Source organism: Eleutherodactylus coqui, chromosome 2 (assembly GCF_035609145.1).
Source record: "Eleutherodactylus coqui strain aEleCoq1 chromosome 2, aEleCoq1.hap1, whole genome shotgun sequence".
NCBI classification, from domain to species: domain Eukaryota; kingdom Metazoa; phylum Chordata; class Amphibia; order Anura; family Eleutherodactylidae; genus Eleutherodactylus; species Eleutherodactylus coqui.
The window spans coordinates 137,652,363-137,668,944 of record NC_089838.1 but is presented as its reverse complement, the minus strand read 5'-3'; the positions used below and the strand labels follow the sequence as shown (position 1 = coordinate 137,668,944).

At 41.4% G+C, this 16,582-nt stretch overlaps 1 protein-coding gene across 1 annotated transcript in view; it reads right to left on the bottom strand.

Moving 5' to 3' along the window:
* TBC1D15 (TBC1 domain family member 15) overlaps nt 1-16,582 on the bottom strand; it is a 106,252-nt gene that overhangs the window by 49,303 nt on the left and 40,367 nt on the right. Inside the window, exons 6-8 of the mRNA XM_066591644.1 lie at nt 6,933-7,035; nt 5,862-6,059; nt 1,071-1,199 (exon numbers count right to left, since the gene is read on the bottom strand). Of these exons, the coding sequence (XP_066447741.1) occupies nt 1,071-1,199; nt 5,862-6,059; nt 6,933-7,035 (430 nt within the window). The remainder of the gene's footprint in view (nt 1-1,070; nt 1,200-5,861; nt 6,060-6,932; nt 7,036-16,582) is intronic.

Below are 16,582 nucleotides of genomic sequence, written 5' to 3'. Positions count from 1 at the left end.
TTCACAGATTGGTGGACCTCTGACCATCTTTACTTTTGAGAGACTCTGCCTCTCTAACATGCTTTTTTCTACACAGTCATGTGACTTAATACAAAATTGACCCTCCAGCTGTTTTCCATTAGTACCACTTACTTCTTCAACCTTTTGTTACCACAGTGTCAACTTTTTTGAGATGTGTTGCCGACATCAATTTCTAAAAGGTCTAATTTTCAACTATTGATATGCGTTCTTGGTTCTATTGTGAATAAAATATTGTTATATGACATTTCCAAATCATTATATAGAATGTAAAGCTAAAAAGAATGCAGATTCCCAATGTTTTTTGGAATTGGGGTTGTACATTAGCAATGGGGCAAAGGATAAAAAGTTTTGTTGGAGTGCTTCTTTAAACAACAAGTAAATACTGAATCAGAGAGCCGTATACATATGAAAGCTCAGCCTCTCTCATTGTATGCTATGCTGAACTAGGTTGGGTAAGCATAAGAGGCCTGACACAGCTGCTTTAAAAGAAAAGGAGAGGGAGAAAGCTAGTAAATACAAGCAAAGGGCATCAAAGGACAAAATGTATGAATTATGAGACTGACATCAGAGAACAAGATTGTTCTTTCACCCTGCTGGGTTGTGCTAAGCCACAAGAACCTAAATTAACGTGTCAGGATGGGTGTTGCAGTCTCCAGCTTATGGTATAATCAGAATGCACTTCCACGCAAAAGACAAAAAAAAGGAGAAGAGGAAAAATACAAGAACAGGGCTTTCCATGAAAGAGATCATCATAAGTAGTCGAAGAACATCTAATCCATGTAATGATCACAAACATCCCACACATCATGAAGGAATTCCTTTTATCAAGTCACGGACAGCGCAAATCAGTTATATGATTTCTGTAGCTTGCAAAATGGAATTGCATCTGGATACACATTACGTTTGAGATCAAAAGTGGATTAAAAGTTCTTTAACTGCTGCTGTGCTCCGCCTTGATAGGAGATACTGTCCAGGTATAATATTTTATCTATGTTAAGACAAAATAATTTTCTAAGATAAAAACATGAAGCGAAAAAAAACAATTATACCCCTTTGAATATAATGTGCTTTAAGTGGTCCACATTGCGGATTCTTCCTAACGAATCCATATTGCTCTCCCATTCGGCTGTTGAAACTGGTTCTCTTCTGTGAACTTCTGGTCGGGTACCAACATCAATCTAAAACAAAAGTGAAAGAAAATTACAATTAAATGAAAACCAAGAGAGCCACAAAGAAAACCACAGAGAGATTCTTTGTTTTTCAGAACACAGAAAAAAACCTACTAAAAAAGGTATTACCTATATGAATTCGCTATCTTTTCTCCTTAGGGAGAGCACCTAGAGGGTGAGAGAGGAGACTCAAAAGGCCATTTATGCGCCTCTGGGTAATATGCATCTCCCTTATTTGCATATGACCCAGAGGAGCATGAATGGCCTTTTGAGTCTCCTCACTCACTCACAGTCTATGTAAGCCTTTCTGGCCTCTCACTAGCAAAGCCAGACTCCTACTGTACACTGATGAAGGGCAAATACTCTGAAACAGCTGTCTGTGCATGGAGTCTGGCTTTGCTTTTAATTCCCAGTCATTGTTACAAGGCTTGTATAAAGAGTCTAACTTTGGCTTGAAGGAATGCTGCCTTCCAATAGGTGGCACTGTGGAGGTATTATTCTATATGAATTCCTGATACTGTTCAGGCTACAAAAACAATGTTACAGCAACCTGTAGACAAACATGTGTCTGATGCTGCCTATTGAGAGATGTTGTGTTTACACCAGTAGTTTACCAACATCTGCCCAGTGCAGCATTGCTTCCAATCTAGCTGTGTTTGCAGACAGTTAGCACAGTGCTGACCATTTCCAAATAATAGCCAACACAATTTCTGCATCCAAAACGAGCTAGCGGATTGGAAAAATCCCCGGAGCAGAGGATATAAAAGGACGAGCGCATGTGATAATGATGAATTATGACGCGTTTTGATTCTAGTTTTTTTTCTGTTTAGAACGTTAATGCTTCCTTTTGCTTATTATGATAAACAAATCATGATAAAAGGCAAATGATAGATAATGCATTAAATGAACCTACTGAGACTGCAATGTAGTGATGTTACCATTAATAATTCTAAATTTATCATCTCTATAGTAAAGCATATTTCAATTCTAGCACATAACAAAAACCTCATTTTTCAGGGCAGAAAATTAAAGTTTTTCTGAAGTCTAAGTACGTTCGCAAAAGCACGGATAATTTTGATGGTCTTCACCCCACTCATTTGCGACATACTGAGAATTGCACTGCAGATTTTTTCCATTACGTGTGGCTGAGATTTCTTTATATCTCAACCAGTTTGCTTGTACTGCAAAAACTGGGGAAGGGATTTGTCATTTGAATAGCGACAACTTATTCCTCAGTGCTTTCAGGTTATTTATTACCCCCCGGCAAGCTGGGTACTCAAGGATGGAAGGCTGAGTCAACCTTGAGCTGACTAGATGAACCATGTGGGGATTGAACTCGCAACCTTAAGATCGTAAGCGAGAGCTTAGGACTGCATACCGCCGCTTTAACACAGTAGATATACTGCATATTTACCACGCACAAACCTGTGGCAGGAATTCCGCAGCATATAGGCTATGTGTGATCATATCCTTAGGGCGCTTTCAGATGTAACGATGATCGTTCAAACGAGTGAAAGTGAACGATAATAGTTCGGTCTAAACATGAGCCAATGACTGAATGACAACCAAGAATCATTAGTTTCTCCCTCGCCGTTCATTTTATGCAGGCATAAAACTCATCTTTGGCTCGTTCCCTTGTTGGTCTGTTTAACCCCATAACACTACAGGGCATACAGTTACATCCTGTAGGTTCAGGATATGTATGGAGGAAAATTGCGGGTCAATCCCTCTCCATATGATGCAGGAGTCGGCTGTTTCTTACAGCCAACACCAGCCCCCAACAGCTCCAATAAGCAGCACATCGGAGCGGTTAACCCTTTAAATGCCGCACTCAATTCTGACAGCGGCATTTAAATGCACCAACCAATGTTCGGGGGTCCCGCACAGCTCCCTGCGATAAGATCGTGGGTAGCCGTGCAGTTGCCATGGCATCCGGGGCCTTCTAAAAGGCCCCAGGGTTGTCATTACAGATTGCATATCAAGCCACACCTGTGGCATGGCTTGATAGATTACATTATACAGTGATCTGACAGGCAATGCGATGGCGTTACATCATACTGCAGGAGCGATCAAAGCATCACACGTTTTTGTCCCCTCAGGGGAATTTAAAAAAAAAAGTTTAAAAAAATTAAGAAAAAAAAGGAATAGTTAAAAAAAATAACCCTTTTGTCACAGTTATAATAAAAGAATCTAAATAATAAAACAAAATAACATTTTTTGGTATCACTGCGCCCGTAAAAGTTTGATCTATCCAAGTGACGCATTATTTACCCCGCATGGTAAACAGCGTAAGGGAAAAAAAAAAACGCCAGAATTACACTTTTTTGGTCACTTGGTCTCCAAGAAAAAAAATACAATAAAAAGTGATCAAAAAGTCGTCTTTACTCAAAAATGGTACCAAAAGAAAGTACAGGACATCCAGCAAAAAGTGAGCCTGTGCACAGGGAAGGGAAAAAGAAGAAGAAAAATATATATATATGTGGCTGTCAGAAGATGGCGCCAAGGTAAAAAGGGTGGCGTCCTTAGGCCTCATGTCCACGGGGAAAAGAAGAATTAAAATCCGCAGCGGATCCGCACCTCATAGGGATGCATTGACCACCCGCGGGTAGATAAATACCCGCGGATGGTCAATAAAAGTGAATTTAAAAAATTCTGGGAGCATGAAAAAAAATGGACATGCTCCATTTAGGTGCGGGTCTCCCGCGGGTACGGCTCCCGAAGGCTTCTATTGAAGCCTATGGAAGCCGTCCGGATCCACAGGAGACCCGCGCCTGAATTAAACTCACCTGCTCCGGGCAATGCAGATCTTCCTTCCTTCGCGGCAGGATTTTCTTTTCTCGGCCCGGCGCATGTGCGCGGCACGCAGCCGGCGTGCCGAGCACATCCGCTGGACCGAAGAAAGAAGATCCGGACGCGAAGAAGGGAAGACCTGCACGGTCCGCAGCAGGTGAGTTTATTCGGATTTGAATGCCTCATGTCCGCGGGGCAGGAGGGACCCGCTACGGATTCTCCATGGAGAATCTGTAGCGGGCCTCATTTTCCCCGCAGACATGAGGCCTAAAGGGGTTAAGCAGCGCTTATTCAGTCTCTCTCATCTACTAATGTGAAAGTCTGAACAATACTGAATGATTCTTGTTGCACAGTCTGCACGAGAGCGAATGAGCCAGCAGTGACGTACAAATGAGAATCAGCTCGTCTAAAAGGAGCCTTGGGATGGATCCAGTGTGGATTTTCTGCAGCAGAATAACTTTATCTGCCTAAAGTATGTAACAGGGAAAAAAAAAAATTGGTGCAAATTTCATTATTGATTTTAACCCAAATTTCTTGAGCGACAAATTCCAACATTTCCCTCTGATGTACAGGATTTATTGTACACTACATTTCTACTTGTCCATAGACTATGTAGTGCAGACCTGTAGATCTAAACTAAGAGAGAACTAGGCTCGTATAGGCCACTATATCCATGCGATGCATATCTGAAAACCTCTATCTTTGCATATATTGTTTCAATGTATCAACCAATTTGCACATGCATATTCAAAAATAAGGAATGCAATAGCTCCATATTAAATCTGGAGTACGTCTATCCTCTTTGATCCTCTCGAAGCAAGAGGTCAGATAGGACACACTGGATTAATACATAAAGTGGAAGTGTCTTCATTCTACAGGCCTGTCGTCCTTTTACAATTCAGCTAAACCATCACTTCTGAAAATGACATCAATAAATTTGCAGAGCACAACGAGGGATAAACAGTTAATGTCCCTATTATACAGACCCTTCAAAATCACTTTGCAGGATGCCTGTATATTCTGTTTATTGATACTATTAAATGGTAGATTACACCGAAGACAAGGCTTAACAAAAGTGAAAACGAACATCTGATTTACAGGAGAGCAAGGTAATAAGTCAACATGAAGAGTGTTACTGCCTCCTCCAACAGATGAGATATTAAAGACATATACTATCTCACTTGACAACCTGGAACAGTTTCTTGCTATTTAAGACTCTATTTACAATAGGTATTCATGGCTTCAAATCCCAAATTATCTCATCCCCGACACTAAATAGAAAGCTGGCAGCAGAAGAGCCTTGAGAAGAAAGGGCCTCATCATTTACCTGCTAGAGCAGTTATTTCATTAATTGGAGAAAAGCGCTAATTGTTAATAAAAGTTACTACTTTTATTATCATTTTAAATACATTGTAAATAAATAAACTGCAAATATGAAGAGTAATTTCCCGAGTGTGGCTTCGGATCACACATCTGTAATTATAAATACATTCCATGTGACTCCGTGTCTTAGAAGATTAATCCTACAAGTGAATACATTAATACATAAAACAAGAACTGTGAAATAACAATCCTGTTAAATATCTAAAACTTGTAGCTGGTTACAAAGTAACAGTGGAGATGAGACGAGACATACAAAATTCAGACTGTTTTATCGCCAAAGGAGCTGAAGATAAATTGGCTGTCAATACTCAGTAAAGCCTCCTGGCATTAGACTGGGCTAAATAACTCAAAATCCGATCTGAGGAATGTTTCCAGACAGTTCATTGTCCTGATAGATCATGCTCAGCTCTTGGATGGGAATATGCTTATGTCTCAGGGCAGCATTACAATCATCTTCCTGGACGATGGCTATACAAAATTAAACACATCAATACTTACACGAGTTATGACTTCAAACCCCGATTCCTCTTGCTGATTTATTTTTAAATCGGGCATTGCATCATTAAGGAAGTCCGCTATTTCCTGAGGTGGTCTCCGATGCGTCAGAGGATCGGTGCCTCGTATAGTGTCAACCAAGAAGTTTGTGACTTTGGAGAAGTTTACCATAGTGGCAGTGTATGGGTCCTTCTTGAATTTCTGTAAACAAGAGGAGGGGTATTAAATGCTTTAGGCAAAAAAGAAGATCATCTTTTTGTATTACAACACAGAAATACAATACCATGCAAAATACTAAGATTATTGCTTTTCCAGGGAAGCAAGGCTTGTTCTGTGGAGCCATTTACATTGTAATCAGGCACTGAAGGACATCCACCATACCCACACATTATTTACATGTTTTCATATAGAAATTTTTTGCTATGCAGAAATCACATGCAGGTCAGAATATGACTATCTTCCGGAAAAAATGGTTCTCTGGCATTCTATCATGGCTCCATGGTGACATAGATATCTGAAATCTAAAGCTCCAGAAAAATGGGGCAATTTAGTTTTTTGTATATTCATATTTATGAATATACACATTTGAATCACAAGTATGTATTTATTAGGAGGTGGCTAGGAAAATAAAGCAATCAGCCACAAAAACCAAATTTGCAGTAAAGAATTAGCTGAACAAGGACTGCTCCTTTAAACCCCCTGCAATCCAACAGGAGATGGGTTAAATAGTTTACACACTGGTATAACCTAATATTGAGGTATAAGACAAGGATCATTATACTTTTCAATCAGCTTACTGGTTCCATCTGTAGAGCTGCAAACTGCCTATTTGTACAAAATACAATGAAGTGTAAACTCCACAAATATCATCAATCATAGCTCCTGCTTCTGTCCAATAAAAATCAAACTTAATGACTCCTAGCCACCGCTTTGCTGTAAAACATCAATTCTTTGGAGTGCAGGTTGTGACGTGGGGCAGTATGCAACAATCCAATAAGCAGTTTCATACATTTACATGACCTTATATTCCCAGTCACAGATATGGTAAGTGGTTTGATAGATTTCTGTACTAGCCTGTAGTAAGCTGTCCGTTGGTTCCTCATGAAGGTTTTCAAAGGACTGGGACAGACTCCGGTTTTGGCAATCCACAAGAAGAATTCTGCTGTCCTGTTCTGACCTGTCGGAAAGAATAAAACAAGATTTAGGCTGCATATAATGGTGTCTAAATTTGAGCAAATAGAAACAGGTTCTTCCTTAAAGTGACCAACTCGTTCAGAAAACCAATTTCCATGTACCCAATTAAAGGGGTTGTCCCGAGGCAGCAAGTGGGTCTATACACTTCTGTATGGCCATAATAATGCACTTTGTAATATACATTGTGCATTAATTATGAGCCATACAGAAGTTATAAAAAGTTTTTTACTTACCTGCTCCGTTGCTAGCGTCCTCGTCTCCATGGTGCCGACTAATTTTTGGCCTCCGATGGCCAAATTAGCCGCGCTTGCGCAGTCCGGGTCTTCAGCAGTCTTCTATGGAGCCGCTCGTGCCAGAGAGCGGCTCCGTGTAGCTCCGCCCCGTCACGTGCCGATTCCAGCCAATCAGGAGGCTGGAATCGGCAGTGGACCGCACAGAAGAGCTGCGGTCCACGAAGACAGAGGATCCCGGCGGCCATCTTCAGCGGTAAGTATTGAAGTCACCGGAGCGCGGGGATTAAGGTAAGCGCTCCGGTAAACTTTCTTTACTTCCCTGCATCGGGGTTGTCTCGCGCCGAACGGGGGGGGGTTGAAAAAAAAAAAAACCCGTTTCGGCGCGGGACAACCCCTTTAAGGAATTCTGAATTAATTAGGTGGTCTCTTGTTTCCCAATAGCATTCAGTCGAGAACTGTTGGGATCCCCATTTCCACAGTCTGGGGAATCCCAGTGGTCAGAACCATCCTGTAGGGGTGCTAAATTCTAATTTTAGGACTATTCCTTTAAAGAGAGCCTGTCCGATCACCTGGCATGTCTTTTCAGTAAAGCTTAATCTCCAAGAAATAATTCTAGAGCATCTTTTCTTATAACTTCTTGCTCCAGCATATTTGTGACTAAACTGAAAGGTGGGCACTAAACATTCCCCTTATCAGAGGGTGTTCCTATGCAGATTGGACTACGTAGAGATATAGCCCCAGCTGCTAACACCCAGTAGGCCATTTATTCACATGTTTCTAGGAGGAACAGCACAGCACAGTTCTAAGAAGAGATGCTTCAGAAGTGTCATTTAATGAGGAATACAGGTATTTTACTAAACTAGACATATTAGGAGAGCTGGAAGATTCTCTCTGGGGCTACATTCACACCAATGGGAATCTCGGCAGAATTCCGTGCGTTGCGAGACGCACAAAAGTTGCGTGAATATGAACGTCATCCTTTTAAATTGAGTCATATACATGAGTGATGTTTTCCCTCATAGGAGATGTTGCGAGGTAAAATAAAACCGCTGTAGGTCCTATTTTTTTCGCCTGCGCTGGAGCGCATCGCTCATTGTTTTCAATGGGACAGTTAAATGCATTGCAGGCCGTGCGATGTGTACGTGAGTGCAATGTGGGGCTTTCCAATTAAATCAGTGGGTAACATTTGCAGATCCACCAATACACATGAAACAAGCGCTGGAGGATCCACTGGTAAAAGATGACATTAGGGTGGGTGTCTTGGTCAGATATCACGCGCGCCTGTGTGATGGTAATATAAGACAATACGTATGCTGACAAGTAAAAATAAATATATAACACAATACTTGAAAAGGTAAATTACGCAAATGTTAAATTTACAGCAAGATAAAAAGGACCCAAATACCTCGTTCTGAAAATAAAAGTTGTACATTCTATACTTAAAGCAGTTGTGTCAATATTTCAAGTTACCCCCATGAATAGGATAGGGTACAACTAGCTCATCTGTGGGGGTCTGACCACTGACACCCCACGTATCATGAGAACAGGAGTCCCGAGGGTCCCCAAATAAAAGGAATTTGAGCATGCATGCTGTCACTCCATGCATTTCAACTGGACCGCCATAGACAGCCATGCACTTTAACTCCGCTATCTCAGCAGTCCCACTAGTATTGTCATGATTGGTGGGGGTCCCAGTGGATAGGCCCACACCTATCAAAAATATCCCATAATCGGTGGAGAGAGGATAACTTTCAATCTCAGAACAACCCCTTTAACATGTTCTCAGTAGACAGGTCCGGCTACTCTAGTGCTCAAAGTTATGTAATGATTTCAAAGGGTTTTTTTAAAAAAATGGAAAGCTTTAGGTTTGTTTTCCATTTTTAAAAACTCTATTGAAACCAATGGTGGTAAAAACGTAAGCGGTTAAGTTTTAATTCCATTTCTCTGCTCCAGAAACAGAACAAAAAGACGAATAGTCAAAATGGAGAATAAAAGCTGGTGTGAGTGAGTCCTTAGGTCATTAGGACTTCTGTATAAGTTTTCTGGTAAATATGTTCTACCCCCTAACCCCTAATACTGAATAACTTACTGTACAGTCATTTTGAAGGGCTTCATTAACATATAATTAGAGCATTACAGATTTCATATACCCTGCGTGTGCTATTGGTAAAAGGTAGATAAAAAGGTAAAGACTAGAGTTGAGTGAACATACTCTGCGGAGCTTGATGCTCGTTCGAGTATTAGTGTACTCGATGGTGCTCGTTACGCGAACGAGCATCAAGCCGTTTTGGCTCCTCCCCTCTGACGTGCCTATTTTGGCCCCTCCCCACCTAGACGCAGCGCGCGTCAATGGCTAATTTTTGGTCGGGCTGGGAGAGGGAGAGAAAAAAAATAATTCGGGACCCGGCGTCCCACATACAAAAATGCTCAAGTCTCCCATTGTAGTCAATGGGGTTCGTTACTCGAGTAGAGCTCTCAAATTTTACGAAAAGCTCGACTCGAATACAGGCACCCAAGCATTTAGGTGGTTGCTCATCTCTAGTAAAGACCAAGCACTGAGACATGACCAATTCCTATGTTGACATCACATCGTGACATTTTCTTGGCAGACTGTTTTTGCGGGATGATTTGCCATTGCTTTTCCCAGTCATCTTTACCCCCACTCCCCCTCCCCCAGCAAGCTGGTTACTTCTTTTACCGACCGCGGAAGGATGGAAGGCTGAGTCAACCTTGAGCTGGCTACCTGAACCATGTGGGGTTTGAACTTGCAACCTTCAGGTTGTGAGTGAGAGCTTAGGACTGCATTTCTTCTGCCCTAATACTCTGCGCCACACGAGGCTCATTTCTGTAACCCCCATCAATCGTCAGAGTTTGCTTCACGTCCATGTCCAATTAACTTTGCTCACTCATCCTCCTATAGGCTTCAATGCATAAAACGTTGTACGGGAACATATAAACATATATTACTCCAACAGGATATATAATAATAATCTTTGCCAATGCTAATGTGAAGTGTTCCTTGTTTCAATTAATCAATATTTGTAAGATAAACGGTGAAAGCTGTGATCTAAGACCGGCGCGATTACAGTGTTATTATCTGGCAGAGGAATTCCAAAATTAAACCAGCCTTTATTATGAGTGATAAGACACCATTTTCCAGCCGCCAATGAGAAGCAGGAGAACAAGAGCACTTTGTCATTCCTACTTGAGGAAGCCAGAGAAACCTCGTATATTTATGTTAGCAGGTCTCTAATTTAGAGAAACTGAACACCAAGCTATAAACCGTCAACGCTTATGCTAATACTAGAATATACTGCGTTGTCTGTAGCGCTTCTACAAATTGGAATAAAACATTTGTTTTTAATCTCATTTCTAGTGTGATTGGTCTAAAAAAACTACTTTTTAAAATTGCAGGTGCCAGGACTACGGGGTCTAAGTTATCGAGTTTTCATGTGCTTTGTACAATCTACAACAAACATCACAGCTTTTTGGAGGCTAAAATAAGAATAAAAAACAGAACATTAATAATATTACTGGCCCCAGAAAAGGCAAAGACATGATAGATAACGGAGGCGGAGGAGGCTGCCTGCATAAAACAATGTGTTTATTCTGCTGCACAGCTCTATCCCAACAGTCACATATTACTCTCCCGGACTAAATGCAATCATACTGATATAATCAGCAATTGTTCTGCTAGGGGCAAGGAATGAATTTTCTTATTTCACTTGTACTGGGACTACCTTGAGTGTTATTAAAGTGTGAGATAGGATCTTTAATAAGTTTTATCTCTTCATTTTCAACACTACAGGATGGCGCAGTATTAGGAGGTGAAAGGAAATCAAACACAAGATTTCCATGCGAAGCGCATGTCGCCGCCGCACAACTTTCACACAGCGCTTCCGACACATTCCCAAAACAGTAACAGAGGCCAGGGACCTCCAAGAGTCACCGAACAACTAGCGACTACACAATCCTCATGCATTGCAGATACTTCCTGGAATCTGTCCAATCTTAATTATAGCCTTCCTAATTAGAAATAATTGGAACAAAAGGAGATAATTTATATATTAACCCTTTGCAATCCAATATTGGATTCAGGGTTTCCTAGGGTGCTTTCGCCTTCTGCCATTACAAAATGGTACCATCTGCTGGCTAGAGCCAGTACTGCGGTATGGGACATGCTGGAAAGGCCCCCCGACAACAGAGCGGCCAGTAATCTACAGTAAGATTACCCTGACGGACGTCTTCCGACATCAGAGCTGTACAGCCTTCAATTAGAAGGTCTTTAGACTTCAGATAGTGGATTGGAAAGGGTTAAAATTAGTCCCTCAGGACAGGGATGTATATACTGTAGATATTAGTTGGGCCACAGCACGGACTAATTTTTGCTTTCTAGTAGTCCAGCAACGTGAACTTGCATACATCGTACAAGGCATGGGCTCCTAAGGTTTGTTTGGCTCCAAGTTCAGTAATTACAACCCCTGCTATACAGCCTGCATATATAGGTATATATACTGCAGTGTTCAAAAAGAAATAGCAGTCCAGCATTATTGGTAAGGTAAAGGTAAAGTGCCCTGGTGCAAGCACCGAGTCGTGACAAACTCCTAGGGTGACGTCACATTGCGACATTTTCTTACATAGTACTATTGGAAAACCTTTTTTAGTGGGGTGGTTTGCATAGCCTTCCCCAGTCATCTTTATCAGTACCATTTGGTGATGCATATGACTTTTTGAACATTTTTCATTTAGTTTTTGTCTAAGGCAAGATATACAAAATTAGCCATTTTTGCCATGTTTTTTGTTTTCCCTAGGATGGACTGTAGGGGTTAAATGTACTATTGTTTTTCTGTGGGTCATCAGGAATGCAATGATAACAGATTTGTGAGCATTTACAAAAAAAAAATGTCTACATTGTAATGAGGTAAAGGTAAAAGGCGGAGTTTTAACTTTTTCTCCTTTTCTTTAAATGTATTTTTTATACAACTTTATACTGCTATACTTCAGTCTAGTAGTGTATGGGCTATTGTACATGGCATCCCTGGAGGCCATGGCAACTCACTGAGTCTCCGTGGTCACATCTTGGGGTTTCATTGGATGACAGAGGGAGCCCCCCTCCCCGACAGCCTTTTACATAACGTGATCGCACTGACTGCAGCATGTAAGGGATGAACCGAGGGGTTGGAGGTTTCTTCAATAAAAAGGGATGTTTTCAAAATAATAGCAGTGAGGAGATAAATTGGTGAACTCATTAATTCTGTGGAATAAGTGTTAATTTTGGCCCTCATTGAAGATAGAAGGGTGGCAAAATGTATGCATGTTTGTTATAGTACATTTCCTTCTTAAATACATGGTTCTGATGAAAAACGTACTTTGATTAAAGAAAATTGATTGGAGAGGATAAAAACATATAAAAGTACAGCAAATTCCAGGCTGCTCAACTAAAATCATCTCAAATCTCTTGAAGTGGCAACCGAAACTTAAAAGACGTGGAAGGAAACTGGGAACAACTGTTCGAATGGATCATGAGGCAAAACCAAAAAAATTCAGCACTGTGGAATGTAGTACCATCTTCTTGGATTGGAACACCTGTTCAGAGCTGCCACAGATGTAAAGCAGTTCTCAGAAACAATGGGTATGCCACTAAGGCCGCCTGCAGACAGCTGGGTCGGATACAGCTGCGACCCGAGCCCCTGCAGAGAGCAGTGCGGCACTCACCTGCTCCCTCGGCTCCGGATCTTTCATGTGCCGGCTGCGGGGCATGCGCAGACCGGACCCGGGGATTGACATTTCTGTCCGGGGCTCTGAGAGTCTCGCACAGAAATAGAATATGCTGCGATTTGTTTTCTGCACGTGCTTTCGAGTATGGAATTGAGATTCCATGCACGCTCAGCTGATTCAAGCGTACATGCGCATGTTTGCTTGATGAGGAGGAGGAGCTCGGGTGGAATAGCTGTTGGCCAAACGCTCAGCTATCTTGAGTGTAAGACTAACTTAAAAGGATATTCCAGTTATGCAAAGTTGCTGTCAAATGAATACTAAACAAATGTTAAATTTTGCAGTGTGCTTCTGCTGTGGATTTTGTATCTGTAACTCTAAAAACCATAACCTTCTCAGGAAACTTCAGAAGTGTTTATTCACAGGTTGCCCCTGGATACGTCCTCTAAGCATTCCAGTGCTACTGGTCAGGCTTGCTCAGCGAAGAACAACTAGGGACAGCTTTTTTTTCCTCCCAAGCAGCTTTTGGAACCAGATTGCTGACCAATAGCAGGGCAGCACTTAATTGGAACATGCACAGGCAGGAAGTACAGAGCAGGAAATTGTGGGAACTGTAACATAGTATGATAGGCTGAATTAAGACAATGTCCATCTAGTTCAGCCTGTTTCGACCCCCTCACTCCCCTTGTTGATCCAGAGGAAGGCAAAAAGAAAACACAATGAGGCAGAAGCCAATTTAGCCTATTTGGATGGGGGGGGGTCCTTCCTGACTCCATAAGGTCAGTCAGAATAATCACGTTTGAGTTCCTAGCTAATTCCAAGACCCAAATCAACAACCCTGCTGGCTCACCTACTGTCTATATCCTGTAATATCATAGCGCTCTAGAAAGGCATCTAGTCCCCTCTAAAACTCCTCTATCAGTTTTGCTATCACCAGCTCCTCAGGCAGAGAGTTCCACAGTCTCACTGCTCTTACAGTAAAGAACCCCCTTCTGTGTTTGTGATCAAACCTGCTTTCTTCTAACCATAGAGGATGCCCTCGTTACCAATGCAGTCTTGGGTATAAAGAGATCATGGGAGAGATCCTTGTATTGTCCCCTAATGTATTTATACATAGTTATTTGATCGCCCCTTAATCTTTTTTCCAGGTTGAATAATCCCAATATTGATAGCCTCTCTGGGTATTCCAGACCTCTTATTCCGTTTATTAAATTTAGTCGCCCTTCTTTGGCCCCACTGAAGCACTGCAACATCTTCCCTGAGCACCATGTGAGGCCTGACAAGTGCCTTCTATAGTGAAAGAATAATGTTCTCATCCCTCGCCCCTACACCTCTTTTAATGCACCCAAAGACTATTTTCCTTTGCACCAGCTGACAGGCATTGATTGCTCCAGTTTAGTCTACAGTCCACTAGCACCCCCAGGTCTTTTTCCATATCGCTTTTCCCTAGCAGTACCCCATTTAGTGTATATTGGTGACACCCGTTTCTCCTGCCCATGTGCATAACCCTACATTTATCAACATTGAACTTCATTTGCCATTTTTCTACCCAAGCCCCCAACTTATCTAGGTCTGTTTGTAGCTGAATATTGTCCTTCGTTGTATTAATTATCTTTTATAGTTTCATATCGTCTGCAAATATCGATATTTTACTGAGCAGTCGCTCTATCGGGTCATTCATAAATATATTGAACGGAATTCGCTCTATCGGGTCATTCATAAATATATTGAACGGAATGGGCCCTAATACTGAACCCTGTGGCTCCCCACTAACAACGGTGGCCCAATCTGAGTATGAAACATTTATTACCCCCTCTGCTTTCCATTTGTGAGACAGCTATTTACCCAGATACACACGTTTTCGCCCAGTCTAAACTGTCTCATTTTATAGATCAACCTATTACGCGGCACCGTGCCAAATGCTTTACAGAAATCCAGATATACAAGATCTATAGACTCTCCCAGGTCCAGCCTAGAGCTTACTTCATTGTAGAAGCTGATCAAATTGCTCTGACACGAAAGACCCCTCATGAATCCATGCTGCTGAGGAGTTATGCTGTTGTTTTCCTTGAGGTATTCTAGGATGGCGTCTCTCAGAAACCCCTCAAATATTTTTCCAATTATTGAAGTGAGACATACTGGCCAGTAGTTATCAGGCTCTCTTTTAGACCCCTTTTTGTGTATTGGGACCACACTGGCAATGCGCCAATCTAGTGGTACAACCCTGGTCTCAATGGTGTCCCTAAATATAAGAAATAGCGCGGTCTATCACGTTACTTAGTTCCCTTAGAACCCTTGGGTGTATTCCATCTGGGCCTGGTGATTTATCAATTTTAATCCTTCTTAACCGGCTCTGCACTGCTTCCTGTGTTAGGCATGCAATACTTAGCAGATGGTTTGTTTTATCCCCCTGCACCTTGTTTGACATTTCTTTTACATTCGTGAATACACTTGACAAAAAACTATTTAATAGATTTGCTTCCCCCCCCCCAATCGTCTTCTATGGTTTCTCCTGCATTTGTTAAGGGCCAGTACTCTCAGTGCAAATCCTTTTACCATTTATATAAATTGAAGAATAGTTTTGGGTTATTTTTGCTCTCTTTGGCGATCAGTCTCTCTGCCTCCTCCATGGCAGTTTTGATCTTTTCCTTACATAATTTGTTTTTTCCGCTGTATGTTTTCTTTTTTCCGCTTATTGCCCCCCCCCCCCCCCTCCTTACAGTCTTGTCTAGCCATATTGGTTTCCTTGTACTTGTAGTTCTTTTGTTTCTAAAGGGTATGAACTGCTCACATGAGGTGATTAGGTTTTTAAACTTCTCCCATTTGTCGCCAATAGTAGTTCTGAGCTGATCAAATTTTGCTTTACTAAAGTTTAGTTTTTTTGTCACTCCCTGAATAGGCTTCCTATTAAATGACAGCTGGAATTTAATAATATTGTGGTCACTGCATTTATAAGCAGGGATGAGGTGGCCATCTTGGAAAATAATGATGTGGGGAAACATCATAAATGGAAGATACGATAAGGCAATGGCTGAATGCTTTCTACCCATAAACAGCTGTGCATATACATAACACAAACAGCTTTCATATCTGGAATTTCACTTCACAACTGGAATACCCCTTTAAGTCTTATACCCATTTCTATTCAGAGACAAGATAGAAGATATTTCTCCATTATGCATAGCATTAATCCTTCTAAAATGAGCACTTGCAAGCAAGCCATGTTTCATCTATCATCAAGGGACGCAGCACATTTGGAAAGAAGTTTAAGATCATCTGAATTCTCTCAGCCTAATAAATCAAGAATTTCACAGAGCAGCTAAATCAAGAAAGAGTAACGGTCTATACGTCACTTTGTGGATGTTCTACAAAGACTGCTGTTGTCTGTACTTTGTAAGGACACTGGCTGCTTGATACTGTCAAAGCTATTTAATTCACAGTACTTTCATCCCGATTTCAACTGAACATAAATTATTAGTAGGAACCAAACATAAAAGAAGTGTTACACATCTGAGAATTTGTAGAGCACAACAAACCGCAGAGAACAGGTATGATGAAGCATCGGGAAAGCAGCACGAAAAA